The sequence below is a fragment of the Pipistrellus kuhlii genome, unplaced genomic scaffold (genome assembly GCF_014108245.1).
Source record: "Pipistrellus kuhlii isolate mPipKuh1 unplaced genomic scaffold, mPipKuh1.p scaffold_m20_p_4, whole genome shotgun sequence".
Lineage (NCBI taxonomy): Eukaryota > Metazoa > Chordata > Mammalia > Chiroptera > Vespertilionidae > Pipistrellus > Pipistrellus kuhlii.
In genome coordinates this window covers 70,534,616-70,550,852 of record NW_023425540.1, presented here as the reverse complement: position 1 = coordinate 70,550,852, position 16,237 = coordinate 70,534,616, and the positions used below count along the sequence as shown (strand labels likewise).

The 16,237-nt window shown below is 48.5% G+C and overlaps 2 protein-coding genes across 12 annotated transcripts; one reads left to right on the top strand and one right to left on the bottom strand.

Moving 5' to 3' along the window:
* The first annotated feature begins 11 nt into the window (after positions 1-11).
* MCM7 (minichromosome maintenance complex component 7) lies at positions 12-7,739 on the top strand. Of its 9 annotated transcripts, none has more exons than XM_036411341.2 (15): positions 12-169; positions 1,340-1,419; positions 1,692-1,856; positions 2,195-2,319; positions 2,394-2,574; positions 2,869-3,006; positions 3,399-3,548; positions 3,716-3,830; positions 3,904-4,035; positions 4,223-4,306; positions 4,599-4,992; positions 5,262-5,345; positions 6,185-6,353; positions 7,096-7,205; positions 7,365-7,739. In XM_036411341.2, exons 1-15 carry the CDS (start codon positions 139-141, stop codon positions 7,564-7,566), a joined length of 2,160 nt encoding a protein of 719 aa, XP_036267234.1. In that variant the 5' UTR covers positions 12-138; the 3' UTR covers positions 7,567-7,739. The 9 variants fall into 9 exon arrangements, with proteins under 9 accessions (XP_036267234.1, XP_045427579.1, XP_036267239.1 ...); XM_045571623.1 differs by lacking the exon at positions 12-169 and adding an exon at positions 670-687; XM_036411346.2 differs by lacking the exon at positions 12-169 and adding an exon at positions 726-760.
* Positions 7,740-8,339: 600 nt separating this feature from the next.
* On the bottom strand, positions 8,340-11,307 carry COPS6 (COP9 signalosome subunit 6). Of its 3 annotated transcripts, none has more exons than XM_036411353.2 (10): positions 11,164-11,307; positions 10,819-10,944; positions 10,483-10,614; positions 10,076-10,164; positions 9,913-9,975; positions 9,500-9,547; positions 9,313-9,427; positions 9,131-9,223; positions 8,949-9,049; positions 8,340-8,828 (listed from the first exon to the last, which is right to left on the bottom strand). In XM_036411353.2, exons 1-10 carry the CDS (start codon positions 11,291-11,293, stop codon positions 8,688-8,690), a joined length of 1,038 nt encoding a protein of 345 aa, XP_036267246.2. In that variant the 5' UTR covers positions 11,294-11,307; the 3' UTR covers positions 8,340-8,687. The 3 variants fall into 3 exon arrangements, with proteins under 3 accessions (XP_036267246.2, XP_045427601.1, XP_045427602.1); XM_045571645.1 differs by having other exon boundaries at positions 9,131-9,220; XM_045571646.1 differs by lacking the exon at positions 9,913-9,975.
* Between the last annotated feature and the right edge of the window lie 4,930 nt (positions 11,308-16,237).

The following is a 16,237-nucleotide window of genomic DNA, read 5'->3' as shown; positions in this document are numbered from 1 at the left end:
ACGCCGGTCACGTGTTGGGCGACGTTTCGCGCCAATTTCGGTTGGTCAGCCTCAGTCTGCAGCGGGAGCGATCGCTGCTACGGGAGAGTGAGAGCTCTGTGCGCTCCAGCTGCTGCTGCTGCACGGTCCTCAGCAGCGATGGCACATAAGGACTACGCGCTGGAGAAAGGTGAGGGTTCGCAAGCTTGGGAGGAGCGTCCGGCGCGGGGACGCTCCCGGCCAGCACCTGTTGATGTGAGCTAGGGTCCCGGGGGCCGCCGCTCGGCGCGCGAGGCCGGAGCCGGGGTCCAGAGGCGGCGTGGCTAAGGCACACGGTGCCTGGGAGGCACGTGGAGACCCGAGGTCGGAGAAGAGCTAGTGATGGTGTTCGGGAAATGAGTGGGGGCGGCGGATAGCCCCGTTGGGGGTTCGCGTGGAGACGGTAGGGCCTGGAGAGGCCGGGGCCTCAGAAGGTCTTATCTAGGGCGTAGAGTCGGGCACCCCTGGCCCCGCTGCCTTCCGCGCGCTTCGGCTCTCTGGAGTAGCCGCGTCTTCCCGGGACATCGAAGCCCCGGGGGCGGGCTGACCTGGGCCGCTGCGCGCGGGGATTGGCCATTTTAAGCCAACTTACAAGCGGAAGTGAAGGCGGGCGGAAGTTGCGCGACGCCTTGGAGGGAGCTTCGTGTGTAAACAGTGTCCTTCCGCGCGGGAGCCTCCGAGAGAGCTGCCTAGAGCAGGGGCGTGCCTGGAATTAAGGGTTTTAGTGCGAGTCTTAGAGGAGGTAGTAAGGAGCCAAGATGGGGGAGACGGCGTGGCCCTGGACCGGCTGGCTAACGGCCAGACCGGCTCCCCCGGGCGGAGGAATCCCGCGCCGTGAGGCGGCCGCATCTGGGCCCATGTGCTTCTTTGTTTACTAAGAGCGGAAGCAGTGGCGGTAGAGGGGGTGGGGTGGAGGATGGGACTAGTGGCATAGGTTTAGGGGACCGAAAGAAAGCGAGGAGATGATAATTATGGAAGAAAAGCTGAGAACCTTGAGACTTGAGTTTGCTGCTGGGAGTTGGGAGGCCTTTGGGAACGGGCACTGAGACTTCTAACGAAGGCAGACACTGAAATTACCCCAGGGGGAGGGTGTTGGGTAATTTTTCAACTGCCAAGTGACCCTTATTCTTTAGGTAAATCAGACTTGTGAAAAGGAATTCTGCCCAGTTTGGGGAGAATTATGTGGGGTGGGGTGATTTAAATGTTCACATAACTAATTAGTCACTTAAACAAGAGTGGGTTTCTTATATTTCTGTTGGGTTTGCAAAAAAGGTATCTGAAAGAAAGGAAGGTTGATCATGATTTTACATTTACATTATAGAAAAGGTGAAGAAATTCCTACAAGAGTTTTACCAGGATGACGAGTTTGGCAAAAAGCAGTTCAAGTATGGGAACCAGTTGGTAAGTCTAAGATTGGAGGGAATGGCACCTTAAAGAGCTGTAAGGTGGCCTGGCTTATTTCAACAAGTGCATTTGTCTGTAAATGACATGTTTGGTTCAGTGCCCCATACTTGGTGATAATTAAGGAGTTGAGAAGCTGTCTTTGGGGGGTTAAGAAATGAGTATTGCTGTCCCACACTATTTCTTCCCTGTGAAGACCTGGAATCTGTCCTAAGCTCACAGCGATGGTTCCTTGCACAGTAAACTTGACTCTGAGGTCTTCCCTACCCCAGGTTCGACTGGCTCATCGGGAACAAGTGGCAATGTACATAGACCTTGATGATGTAGCCGAGGAGGACCCCGAGTTGGTGGATTCAATTTGTGAGAACACCAAGCGCTATGCAAAGCTCTTTGCTGATTCTGTTCAGGAGCTGCTGCCTCAGTACAAGGAGAGAGAGGTGAGTGTTTGCAAGGAAATTCGGGTCAAGGAACTTTTATGTCAGGGAGCTTCTCAGATATTAACGTGTTCTGAGCTAGCAGAAAGGAGGGCAATGATTTCTGCCTGCTGACCTTTATACCCCATCCTGCTCCATATATATATATATATGTATGTATAAAGTTGATTTTAGAAACATCCATTCATCTGCCTATTGGGGATGTGCCCGCAACTAAGGTACATCCCCTTGACCAGAATCGAACCCGGGGCCCTTGATTCCATAGGCCGACGCTCCATCTGCTGAGCCAAACTGGCTAGGGCCTGCCACTCATTTCCCCATCTTCCTTCCTCTGCCTATAGGTGATAAGTAAAGATGTCCTGGATGTTTACATTGAGCACCGACTGATGATGGAGCAGCGGAGTCGGGACCCTGGGGCAGCCCGAAGCCCCCAGAACCAGTACCCTCCTGAACTCATGCGTAGATTGTGAGTGATCTCAGTGGGGAAAGGTGTGGGAATTGGTTCTTCAGGACCTTGCTAATGACTGTTTTCTCTCTCAGTGAGCTGTACTTTCAAGGCCCAAGTAGTAATAAGCCTCGTGTGATCCGGGAAGTGAAGGCTGACTCTGTAGGGAAATTGGTAACTGTGCGTGGAATCGTCACTCGTGTCTCTGAGGTTAAACCCAGAATGGTGGTGGCTACTTACACTTGTGACCAGTGTGGGGCAGAGACCTACCAGCCGGTATGTATGAAATAGGGAACGGGGATGTACTTGTTAGTATCTTTTTTAAGAATTTCTGTCTATGAGGTATCCTTTTCCCTGTTTGTTGTAAAATACATATGTGTTTTCACCTATCATTGTTTTTCTGGTATATAGAGGTTTTTTCACCCATTAGTGTTTTTGGTCCCTGTCAACTGTTATTCCAGAATAGTTCAAGATGTTCTTGACAGTTCCATGACAAAACATGATGTAAGTGGCTGACTCTTAAGTGGCTCGTTTTCTTCTGACTTCCTTTGGTGCTTTCTTATATCTTAGATCCAGTCTCCCACTTTCATGCCTTTGATTATGTGCCCGAGCCAAGAGTGCCAGACCAACCGTTCAGGAGGGCGACTATATTTACAGACACGTGGCTCCAAGTTCATAAAATTCCAGGAGATGAAGATGCAAGAACACGTGAGCTTTGGGAGTATTGCCCAGGGAAGGTGGAGCTTGGGAGTCACTTTGAATACTCTAGTCTTGAAGTGGAAGAAAGAATAGGAGCAGATGAGGCAGAGAAGTCATCTGGGGCAGGAGGGATGTTTAACTGAAATGTTTTTATTGAGCTGGGGAGAGGTAAAGTAGATCTCTGCTTTTGTATTTTTGTATTCCTGTTGGCTAGAGTGGGTCAAGAAGTAGAAGAGCGGGGTCCCTGAACAGGAGCTTAGATCCTAACGTAAGGTGACCAGACGTCCCGCTTTTTAACAATTTGGGACGCAGGACAAATTGTAAAAAATTGGGACGTCTGGTCACCTTATCCTAAAGGGCCTTATGTTTCTTTTTCCTTGTCTGTGCCCCTTATCCCCCAGAGTGACCAAGTGCCCGTGGGAAATATCCCTCGTAGCATTACGGTATTGGTAGAAGGAGAGAACACACGGATTGCCCAGCCTGGGGACCACATCAGTGTCACCGGTATCTTCTTGCCAATCTTGCGCTCTGGGTTCCGACAGGTGGTACAGGTAAGAAAGGGGGTTTGGAGGGAGGAAATGTTCCCTTTTTCCCCTTGCCCACTCACTCTCACTCCACCCACAGAGAAAACTATTGACAATAAAACAAAGGGTTTTGTTTGGAACTCCTTCCTGAAGGAACAGTGTGGACTTGATATCATGGTCTTTTCCTGTTCAAGGGTTTACTTTCAGAAACTTACCTGGAAGCCCATCGGATTGTGAAGATGAGTAAGAGTGAGGATGATGAGTGTGGGTCTGGAGAGCTGAGCAGGGAGGAGCTGAGGCAAATTGCAGGTGAGGGCCTGGGGGAAAGATTGGAATGTTTCTTCCTAGCACTTTTTTTTTCCTAATTTTCACTTTCCCTCAGAGGAGGATTTCTACGAAAAGCTGGCAGCTTCCATTGCTCCAGAAATATATGGGCATGAAGATGTAAAGAAGGCGCTGCTGCTCCTTCTGGTGGGAGGAGTGGACCAGTCTCCTCGGGGCATGAAAATCAGGGGTAAGAGGAAATGGGGAAGAGGCTCTGACAAGGGAAGGCAAGAGTTGGCATCTTGGCTTCATGGGCACTAGAATGGATCAGAAGGAACGATCCTGAGTATGGTGGTAGGGGAGGCTTCAGAAATACTTTTCTCTATTGCTGGACAGCTTGCATTAAAAGAATAGTTGTGGGGGCTTTCTTTTTCCAGGCAACATCAACATCTGCCTCATGGGGGATCCTGGTGTGGCCAAGTCTCAGCTCCTGTCTTACATTGATCGCCTGGCCCCCCGCAGTGAGTAACCGGACTTGGGGAAGGAAGTAATTGTAGACGACAAGAATAGGATTGCCACATTTATTCTCTTTTGGGGTTTGAAAGGTGGGAGAGGGTTGGGGCAGGGAGATAGTGCCAGCACCCCATAGATCTTTACCCAGGAAGGCCTGGTGAGCAAGTAAATTAGGTCAGTGCAGACCTCATTTCACTGTCCCCATTACTTGGGTCCTTGCCCTATTCTTGCTCTTTTCCTTGTTCCTTTCCCTTCTAAACATGTCTGCTTGTTTCCTGTCTTCCTGACCCTGCCATTTAGGCCAGTACACAACAGGTCGCGGCTCCTCTGGAGTGGGGCTTACAGCAGCTGTGCTGAGAGACTCTGTAACTGGAGAACTAACCTTAGAGGGTGGGGCCCTCGTACTGGCTGACCAGGGTGTGTGCTGCATCGATGAGTTTGACAAGATGGCTGAGGCCGACCGCACAGCCATCCATGAGGTCATGGAACAACAGACCATCTCCATTGCCAAGGCAGGCATTCTAACCACCCTCAATGCCCGTTGTTCCATCCTGGCTGCTGCCAACCCTGCCTATGGGCGCTACAACCCTCGCCGAAGTCTGGAACAGAACATACAGCTTCCTGCTGCACTCCTCTCTCGATTTGACCTTCTCTGGCTAATCCAGGATCGCCCTGACCGAGACAATGACCTACGGTGAATTAAGCTCAACACTCAAAGGGACATATCTTAGAGATGATTGGGAGGGAGGAGAAATTGGGAAACCCTCAAATTCTCATGAAAATGGCTCCACAATTCTTAGGGAAATGGTGGGTCTGGGCTGAAACATTAGTAAGGATTTCTTAGTAATGGTTTCCCCTGCCATACTGTGAGGAGATGGAGCCCAGGGAAGGGGGAGATAAGAGTTGGGGCACAGGGTGCATAGCACCAAAAAGAGTATTCCTCCTTGTCTCCACTATTCCCAGGTTGGCCCAGCATATCACCTATGTACACCAGCACAGCCGGCAGCCTCCCGCCCAGTTTGAACCATTGGACATGAAGCTTATGAGGTAGGAGAGCTGAGTAAGGAAGGACAGTTCTGCTTCACCTTGTGTGGCGGTATCTTGGGCCTTGTGTGTCCCTTGAAAGCTTTCAGTCTTACTACCACCCTGCCCATCCCTTTCTATGTTCTGGTCTGAGAACAGAGTCCAGTCCTCCCCAGGCTGGCCACAGAAGAACACACATCAGAACTAATCTTGCACATCACTGGCCTGTCTTGGTGAGGCAGGTTCAGATTCTAGGCAAGGCTGAGTCCTGCTCCAAGGATACTTGAAGCCACTGTTCTCCACGGGCCTGTGATAGGGCTCCCAGTGGTCCCCCAGGTTTTTCTTCCCTGCCACTATTCTCTTCAAGTAAACAATGTCTTAAAGCAAACAAAATATATTTGTTCCCTTTAGCCGTATCTTGTTCAGAAGGAGAGGACTTGACCATCTCTAGTCACAAATGGATTTGTCTTACGCATAAGCCATTTTCCTTAAAAATCAAAATAATTTTAGATGTACCAAGAAATCCATCCGTGATATTCAAGCCACAAAGATAATGAGCTATTTTTTTTTCTTTTACTTAAAAATTCCTCCCTAATTCCAAGAGGGTTTGTTTTTGTTTTTGTTGATTTCAGAGAGGAAGGGAAAGAAACATCAATGATAATTGTTGATTGGCTGCCTCTGGCAGGTTTCCCAGCCCACAACCCAGGTATATGCCCTTGATTGGAATCTATAGGACTTTTCAGACCGCAGGCTTACCCTGTATCCACTGAGCTAAAGCAGCTAGGGCAAGAGTTTTTTAAAATGGGAAATTTATACAGAAAAAGCATCCTCCATCTCTCTTCTGCTTTCTCACAAACTCATAGACGATACATAGCCATGTGCCGGGAGAAGCAGCCCACAGTGCCAGAGTCTCTGGCTGACTATATCACAGCAGCGTATGTGGAGATGAGGCGAGAGGCTTGGGCTAGTAAGGACGCCACCTATACTTCTGCCAGGACTCTGCTGGCTATTCTGCGACTGTCCACTGCTCTGGTGAGTGCCCAGTTCCTATTCTGCTGGAGGGTTATCTGTTTTGACTATTACTGGGCAGCCTGCAGTAACATTGTCCTTTCTCATTGCCGCCTCCCTTCCACTCAGGCCCTGCTGGGGCTAAAGTGCTGACAGTGCAGATAGTGGTCCTCTCGTGCTACCGCACTGTGGGTACTTGCTGCTCCAGCAGGGCACGCACAGCGTCCATGGAGGGAAAGGCCTTTCTGCTCAAACCTCACTATGGGGGTGGGTGGGGCGAATTTCATTATGTCCTAGATCCTGTGCTAGAAATCTTCATTTCTGCCCTCACATCTTGGACCTTAGTCCTGGGGGCTCCAAAGTGCTGTTCGTGCAGGTAGTGTGATTACCTGACCTACTGCTGAGCTAGCACTTCCCGAGCCCCAGGGATACCTCTCTGCCAATCGCTTTCTTGGCTGAGCTCCCCAAGCTCCATCTGTCATGGTGCGGGGGAGCCCATTGGAATTCAGAAGGCTCTAGTCTCCCTCGCAAGACAGCTGAACACCGGGACTGGCCAGTGTTGAGAGGCGGAGACTTGGGCAATTGCTGGACGCTGCCCTGGGCATTGCACTTGTCTCGGTCTGACAGTGCCGGCCCCACACTGCGGATGTTTAGAGGGGAGGAAAGGGGGCCTCCACTGGTTTTCTGAGTAGGCAACACAGAAGGGGGTTCCCTGACTGTTCCACTCCCCTCCTCCTGTTCCCATCTGTCCCTACCTTCCCCTTAGGCACGTCTGCGAATGGTGGACACAGTAGAAAAGGAAGATGTGAATGAAGCCATAAGGCTAATGGAGATGTCAAAGGACTCACTGCTGAGTGACAAGGGACAAACGGCTAGGTGAGTGGTTTAATGGAGTTCCTTTAGCAGACCACTTTTCCTGTGGCTTCTGCAACGACACATGATGGTGGCTTCAGAATCGCAATATCACTGTTCTCTGACATGTTGGATGCTCTTGTTTGTACCCTGACTTTACACACCCACACTTGTTGCCTTCAGGACCCAAAGACCAGCAGATGTGATATTTGCCACCGTTCGTGAGTTGGTCTCAGAAGGCCGAAGTGTCCGATTTTCCGAGGCCGAGCAGCGCTGCATATCTCGTGGTTTCACACCTGCCCAGTTCCAGGCAGCTCTGGATGAGTATGAGGAACTAAATGTCTGGCAGGTCAATACTGCCCGGACTCGGATCACTTTTGTCTGAGCCCAACCCGCTTGTGACGCTGGAGTCTACTCCACATAGTGTGTGCAAACTCCCCTCCCCCTTTAAAGGCCCGAATTGCCCTTGAGGGAAAAGGATCCCTTGTTCCCTGAGCTGCACTTTTCTTCATTCCTTTTGCTAATAAAGTGTTTATAGGTTACTGCCTTTTGTCAAAATGAAGTACTGTGTGTACTATATGCATAACCTGTTTGCTTCATACTTGTCTTCTTTCATCCACTCCATAAATACACTGAGTAAAGTACCTGCCAGGCATTCATATAGATATGGGATGTGGTGTGAGATGAGAATCCCACTGTACTAAGACTATTCCCTGGATCCCCTTTGGCTCAAGTGTATATCGAGGTGTCACTCAGGTTCTCAGGAACCCACCTCTCCATTTCCTTCGGAAATGCCTCTGCACTTCATTATACCTCCCTAGTCCCCAACTCCTACTTGAAAGTCTTATTGGGGGTGATGGAAACCAAGGACCTGAAAGAAGGCATGTGAAATGTAACGCCTGGCACAAGTAATTACACAGGACAATTCCCCATGTTTTTATCACCTGGCTTCATCTCTAAAGTATAAACACTAGCACCTCTGCCTCATCAGGCTGAGATGTTTGGAGGTCAGGCAAATATATACCCAGTGTTAACAAGCATTCAATAAACCAGCAACAAATAGGAAACCTCAGTAATATTCACTGCCCATAGGATCAAAGCTTTCAGTTGTCTCACAGAAATGTGCTTAATATCCCTCTTCCAGTCTGAAAAGGATTGTTTGGGAAAGTAGTCCTTACAGGAAGACATTAAACATTGTGTAGATGGAAGCAGGCAGTTTTCTGCTCAATAGTCCACCTGACTAGACAGTCACTGAAAAGTATGGAGAAGAGCTGATAGGGGATTCCTGTCTCTGCACAAGGCTGGAACCACGGGTCTCCTTTAAGATTGTTGAGGAATCGGGGGTACCTAACAAGAGGACAAAGCCACTGAAAGGGGTGCCGAGGAGCTGCTCCCCTTTTATTGATGACAGGCTTCTCTAAAGGGAGTGTAGCACCCCTCCCCTCTGCGACAGTCATGGCCTGTGGAGCACAGAGGGACCCCTGTGCGTCATCTCTTCAAGTACCCTCAGAAGAAGAGCCCCCGCATCCGCCTGCCGATGCCTTGTCGATCATAGAGGACGTTGAACTTGTTCACGAACTGGTTCATGGTGTTGCACGTTTTGGTGATGGTGCCGAGGTAGGCCATCAGCCCCACATCATTGCATTGCTGAGGGAACAGAAAGAACCAGTTCCTCACAGCATGCCCAGGGGACAGTTGAGTCCCATGTCCTGCATGCAGTAATGGCAGCATTATGCTCCACCTCCCCATCCTGGGTTTCACACTCACATCATAAAAGTCTGTCTTGAACTTGTCTGTGCTGAGTACTGGGAGGCAGTGACACAGAGCATAGGCCTCCCGAAGGATCTCATGGTTAAAGGGGACCTCTCCTGAGGGCACAAAAAGTGAATGCATTAATATGGGCACTGTCGCTTCACCAGGAAAGAGTGCCAGGGAAACCCCTCTCCTACCTGCTTCAGAGGCCTTGACGTACTCCAAGATGAGCTTGACACGGCTGTGCAACATCTTGATAGCACTGTGCTGCGCTATCAGGTGTTCGGCTACTGAAGGATGAGGACAGGCCATGGTTGAGAAGACTTGTGACCACACCTTCCACCCCCACGTCCAAGGACACCCCTCCAGCCTCAGTTACCAGTGGAGTTCTCTCCACTCCCTGTTGCTGTCATCCGGGCCACATGGTCTACACCAATGCGCTCAGCTTCCTCTGTGGCCAGAGTATAGGTCAGTTCGGCGAACAGCATTGTGGCCTATGGAGCACACAGGGACAGTCAAAAGCAGGAAACACCAGGGGCAGGATCTGAGGGTTGAAAGGGCATTACCTCTCCATTGATTATATCGATGACCGACTCAAAAACGCTGACAGGAAGCTGTAAAGAGATGGAGAACAGCTCTCACATTAAATGTACCGGAACCTAAACTATGTGCCAAAAATTGGGCTTGACCCTTTCACATTAGATTTTTTTCATCAAACCCAATGAAATGTGTTTGACATTATTCCCATTTACACACCCACACTTGTTAAATGTGAAAATGCAGGTCAGAGGTTAAATGCATGAGAAAATGCAGGTTAGAGGATAAATGACTAAATGACTAACCTAAAGTCACACAGCTCTTAAGTGGCAGAATGAAGGTTCAACTCAATAGATGTCATACAATAAAAGGCGATGAGGATAAAAGATAAGCATGAGGATAGACAAGCATGACAAAGTGAGCATGGAGTCAGTGTACTCACATCCGTGTGCTTGGTCATAGGGTTCAACTTAAGAAAGAGAGGGCTCTCGATTATCTCACACACCTGGAAGAGGAAGACGATAGACAAGAGTGGTAATGCCCATCTTCCCTCCCCTCATCCTCCATTTTCTGACCCGGCATGCACATGTGTGAGCAATGCATACCTGCTTATGGACGTGGATGTCGGATGGGTCAGGTGGTCCCCCTGTGGTATACCAGCCCAGAAACTCCAGCTCCTTGAATACCTGTTTAACTGGGGAGGAAGGGGCCAGAGCACAATGTATTTCTTTAAACCATCCTTCCTTACTTTGAAACTCTTGGTGTATTTTCAGGAGCTTCTCCTCTCCCCCACCCCACTCAAACCGTGCCTCAGTTTACAATAATTCATCCTTTACTTTTTTGGGGCAGAGTACCTGAATGTGTTCTTTTTCTAAGATCTCTCCAATTACTCTGTCTTCACTTTCCATAGTACTCATCCCATGTCCTGTGTATTTCTTCCCAACCTCCTCCATCTTCCCCACTTCATTTTTCCCCCCACCCACTCCTCTGCCCACTCCTATTCCCCTCTCACACTGCTCCTCCTTGGTGTAATAATATTCCTTGTCAATGATAATCTTCTCTTCCACGGTGTGTGACAGCAGTTCAAAGGAGTTCATCACCTCGATATTTCGGCCCTCCTGCTTCCCGATGAGAGCCCCAATCACTGGGGAAGAGAAGGACACACAGGACCGGGTAAGGAAGGGTAAGGAATCCTAAAGCTTCCTGATCACATTCTGAGGGTCTGAGGTCAGTGTGAACCAAGTACCGGGGAAACGGTGATTTGGGCGAGGGGTAACTGGCTTCAGGAAAGGAAGGAAAACAGAGGGAGATGACCAGAGCAGGCTGTAGAATTAGGCTTAACACACACCCTGCATAGGCCGCCCTTCCTGGGAGCGCATGCGAATCCAATGGTCTGAGATGTTGAGAATCACCAGGGGATGAAGAGCGACGGAAACACTCCCTGTCACTCCGGAGGCCATCACGCTGGGGACGACTAAGGGAGGAGGAAAAGGAGAGAAGGTGAGAATCCAGGCCCCATGTCCTTCCCCGGAGACGGCAGAGCCCGCCCGAGCCGTACATCCCTCCCGCCAGTTATCCCAGGGGTCGATGTTCCGTCCGCCCTCCTGACCTTCCAGGATCCGGGAAGGCGGCCTTCACGACCCCGAAGATAAGCATGACCCGCCTCCAGAACCGCCCCCGCGGGGCCCGTTACCTGCTGCATCCACCTCCATCCCGCTGCTCCCGCCAGTCCCGTTCGCCGCCGCCGCCGCCATTTTCCCCCGCGCCCGCCGGCCTCGGCCTCGGCCCCGCCCCCTCCCGGCTTCCGTCGGGCCACGGCGCATGCGCAGTGTCCCCGTGCGCGCCTCGTCGGACTGGGGCTGCAGCGGCGGCCCTTCCCCGGGAGGCCAGGGCAGCTTCCCTCCCAGCGCGGAAAGCCCGAGGCCCGCGGCGCCCGGGAGCTGACTTTGACACCACCTCTCGGCTGCGGCTGGCCGGGAACGAATTATTAGGCCCCACTGCAACCTTTCCTCCTTAGTGAAATTGTAACAAAAACAGCCTAGCTCTCAAGTCTATTGCAGAATGAATGAAATGTCATGGTATTGCCCTCCGAATAAAATTCAAGCTGCTAGCGGTGGCTTGCAAGCCCCATGTGATCTGCTCCCTGCCTACCAGCCTACCCTGACTTTTTTTTTATATATATATATTGATTTTATTGATTTTTATAGAGAGGAAGGGACAGGGAGAGAGAGTTAGACGCATCTATGAAAGAGAAACACCAATCAGCTGCCTCCTGCACACCCCCCTCCGGGGATGTGCCCGCAACCAAGGTACATGCCCTTGACAGGAATCGAACCCTGGGACCTTTGAGTCCTCAGGCCGACGCTCTATCCACGAGTCAAACTGGTCAGGGCTGACCCTGACCTTTACTTCTCTGCCCTCTAGTCCCCATGTTTCAGCCACAGTCTCCCTCACATCTGTTCATTGCACACGTCCCACTCCCACTTAAGGGCCTTCTGCTGTGTTAACCATCGTAAAACCCTATAACCAATTCGGTACCTTAAGCTTGGGTACCTAAATAATTTTTTTAATTGATTTTTTACAGAGGAAGGGATAGGGATAGAGAGCTAAAAACATTGATAAGAGTGAAACATTGATAAGCTGCCTCCTGCACACCCCCACTGGGGATGTGCCCGAATCCAAGGTACATGCCCTTGACCGGAATCGAACCCAGGACCCTTCAGTCTGCAAGCTGAGACTCTATCCACTGAGCCAAACCGGTTTCAGCCCTAAATAATTTTTGAATAAATGGATGAATAGTTTTGGATGGAGCCTGGTCTTTGAGTGGCTCCATCTGCATATCCTATCATTCCTTCTTCCAAACACTGGTATTACCTACAGTACGGAACATCCTCAGCATGTTTAACCCTTCCCACCCTCCCTGCACTCTCCATTCTATGAGTTTCACCTCTGGCAAAGAGACTACTCCGACCCTCTCCCTCCTTCTACATGCAATCACTTTGTGTACACTGCCTTTATCTCTGCTCTTGCTACCCCAGCACATCCATCCAATTGGCTCTTTTAATGTGTCTGTACCTCACCCAAAGTGTAAGCTCTGTAAAGCAGTTAGAGACCTGTTCCTTAACCCTGCAGAGCCTGCTCTAGTGTCCAGAACTAGCAGGTACTGGGAGATGTTTTCCAATGATAATGGTGACTTATGTGAATTAAACAATCTTTCCAGATAGGAGCCTGGATAAAGGGAAGTTGAAGGGCCAGCAACCCTCAAAGGAAGGGGCCTGAGAAATCCTGCAGAGAGAGAGGTCTTCTGGAAAAGAGAAAGTGAATAAAAAGGTTATTTCATTCTAATCCCCAGTGAAAAAAACCTCTCAGCCAAGTAAAATATTTATGGAAAAAAGCATATATGCCTTACTTCTCTTAGGAAAAATGAGGTTAAAAAATATATATCCTTTTTACATGATAGGCAGCTTCTAAGGAGTATAATGTTTCTCAACTAGATTGAAGGCTAAAATAAAGGCAAGAATTATTCTGGTGTTAATAAAGTTGATAATTTGTGTTGCTGTTTCACATATTAAAGTACTCCTTTGTCTTTTTATTGTTTCAAATGCTTTCAAAACACTATTCAGGTGATTAAACAACCCATAAAGCAATGGTTATTGTGAAATTCATGAATGACTTTGAAATTGAAATCATTGATTGGTTGGGAGCTGGGGATATAGCCTACAACTGAGGTACATGCCCTTGACCCGAATTGAATCTGGGACCCTTCAGCCCATAGGCCTATGCCCTATCCACTGAGCCACATTGTCTAAGGCTTACTAAGCATTTCTTAAAAAGTGCATTATATTAAAAACTACCAAGAAAAACTCAAGTTGCAATTGTGTTAAAACAACTATCTCACCATTCTCTTCCTACCTTCCAACAAAACTAAAATACAACGCATCACTTTGTTGTTAACTTTCCTTCCACAGGGTGGAGTTAACGACTGATGGGAAATATCTGTTCAGAGAGTCTGCAAAGAAAAGATACTGAGCACTGAAGTGAGAGCCCTCCAGGAAATAATCTAGACTGGCTCAACAATTACTTTGAGTCAGGGTGTTGTCAATAAATTACCCACCCATCCATTGTTCATTTACTTAACAAACACAGATCCTTAGGAGTGCCCACTATGCAGCAGGCCTGATTCCAGTGCTGGGGATACAGCACTGTATAAAACAAAGTTCTGACTTCATAAAGCTCACGTTCTAGTTATAAGAAACAGATAATAAGCACATACCAGGATATTAAGAGGGATTGGAGGGGTGATATTTTACGTGGAAGGGGAAGATTGAAATGGAATAAGAGAGTAAGATATGAGGCTATATGGAGAAAAAGTATTCCAGAGGGAGAAATTGCAAAGGACTTCAGGCAGGAGACTGCTGGTGTGTGCCAAGAATAACAGCAAAGTCAATGGCCAGAACTGAGTGAGGGAGAAAGTAATAAGAGATGAAATCAGTGAGGTGACAGATGATGACAGATGGGCCACTCATTATTAGGATTTGGCTTTCAGACTGAATCAGAATGATCTGATTTGACTGAAGGCTGTAAAGGGTCACCCAGGCTGATGCACGGAGGTTAAGACAGTAGAGGGCATAGAAGCACATAAGTGGAGCTATTGTCTAATCCAGGAGAGAGTGACCACAGCTTCGACCAGAGCAGTAGAGGTAGCAGTGGGAGATGACTCAGGCCTACAGCTATACGTTCCAGTGCATCATTAGGAAAAGAGTTAGTAGCCTGGCGACTATACTTAACGGTACTGTATTGCATATTTGAAAGTTGATAAGAGAGCATATTTTTTTATTTATTTCTTTATTTTTTTTAAATATATTTTATTGATTTTTTACAGAGAGGAAGAGAGGGGGATAGAGAGTTAGAAACATTGATGAGAGAGAATCATCGATCAGCTGCCTCTTGCACACCCCCTACTGGGGATGTGGCCACAACCAAGATATATGCCCTTAACCGGAATCGAACCCGGGACCTTTCGGTCCGCAGGCCGACGCTCTATCCACTGAGCCAAACCGGTTTCGGCAAGAGAGTAAATTTTTTAAGTGTATTTTTTATTGATTTCAGAAAGGAAGGGAGAGGGGGAGAGAGACCAAAACAATGATGAGAGAGAATCACCTACTGGCTGCCTCTTGCATGCCCCTCCCCACTCTCCCCCTGGGATCGAGCCTGCAATCTGGGCATTTGCCCTGACCAGGAATAGAACCAGTGACCTCTTGGTTCCTGGGTCGACGCTCAACCGCTGAGCTACACCCAGCTGGGCGAGAGTAAATCTTATAAATTCTCAAAGTAAAAAGGATATCCCTTCTGGAGATCAGACTGACTTTCAGTTCCCACTTGTCCCCTCACCCAGCTGCCCTGAACAGGGAACAACCTGTCCAGAGTTCCTCCTGTGAAGGCATAAAATGCAGTGAATCACTAAGCCTTGCCCTCACTCTCTAAAGCAGTGGTCGGCAAACTCATTAGTCAACAGAGCCAAATATCAACAGTACAACGATTGAAATTTCTTTTGAGAGCCAAATTTTTTAAACTTAAACTTCTTCTAACTCAACTTCTTCAAAATAGATTCGTCCTGCCGAAACCGGTTTGGCTCAGTGGTAGAGCGTCGGTCTGCAGACTGAAAGGTCCCAGGTTTAATTCTGGTCAAGGGCATGTACGTTGGTTGCAGGCACATCCCCGGCAGGGGTGTGCAAGAGGCAGCTGATCGATGTTTCTCATTGACGTTTCTAGCTCTCTATCTCTCTCCCTTCCTCTCTGTAAAAAATCAATAAAATATATTAAAAAAAAAAAAAAAAAAAAAGGAGATTCGCCCAGGCTGTATTTTGTGGAAGAGCCACACTCAAGGGGTCAAAGAGCCGCATGTGGCTCACAAGCCTCGGTTTGCTGACCACGGGCCTAAAGCGTTTTACAACATTCAGTGGGTCCTCCTGTTTTCTTGGATCAGTATCTTCCCCAAGTCTTTTCTGCTGTCATCCCTCATGCAGGTTTATCTGCACCTTAACTCCCTGAAGGGCTGGAATGTTTTCTTCAAATTTTAATATTTATGGGGGCATTTTTATATGGAACTGTTGGAGCGGGGGGATATCATGTCCCCAACCCTTATACCACCCCTCTATTCTTGAGTTTTTACAACTTGACTAACAATAAAATTAATATAAGGCCAGATTCACAGGAGAAAAACCAATGTAAAATGTGGGCATGGGAAATCATAGATGATGGTCTGAGAAATGATAGACTAGCCATCTTTTTATACTTCTTAAAACAAACAATAAATTGGTGAAGAATCAACAGGACAGGTTTGGATGCTTGTTGGTGAGGAATCTCATCTACACAAAGCTTAGGTTAGGTAACAAGGGTTTTACCTTAAGCTTCTTCCCCCTCACCTGCCTCTGAGTTCCCTAACTCCAGCGATAAGAAGGGCACCTTTCACATGGGAGGGATCTCCTGCTTTCTGGGGACAGGAGAGAGGTCAGAAAGTTCTTGCATTGGCGTTTCTTAAGTAACTTTAATTCAAAATAAGGTTGTGGGGTCCAACCCTGGAGTCAAAATAAGATCACTGGAGGCTGCTAATTGATTAAAAACAAACAAACAAACAAACAAAAAACAGGCAAGCCAAAACCGGTTTGGCTCAGTGGATAGAGCTTCGACCTGTGGACTGGAAGGTCCAGGTTTTGATTCCAGTCAAGGGTATGTACCTTGATTGAGGGGACATCCCCAGTGGGGGT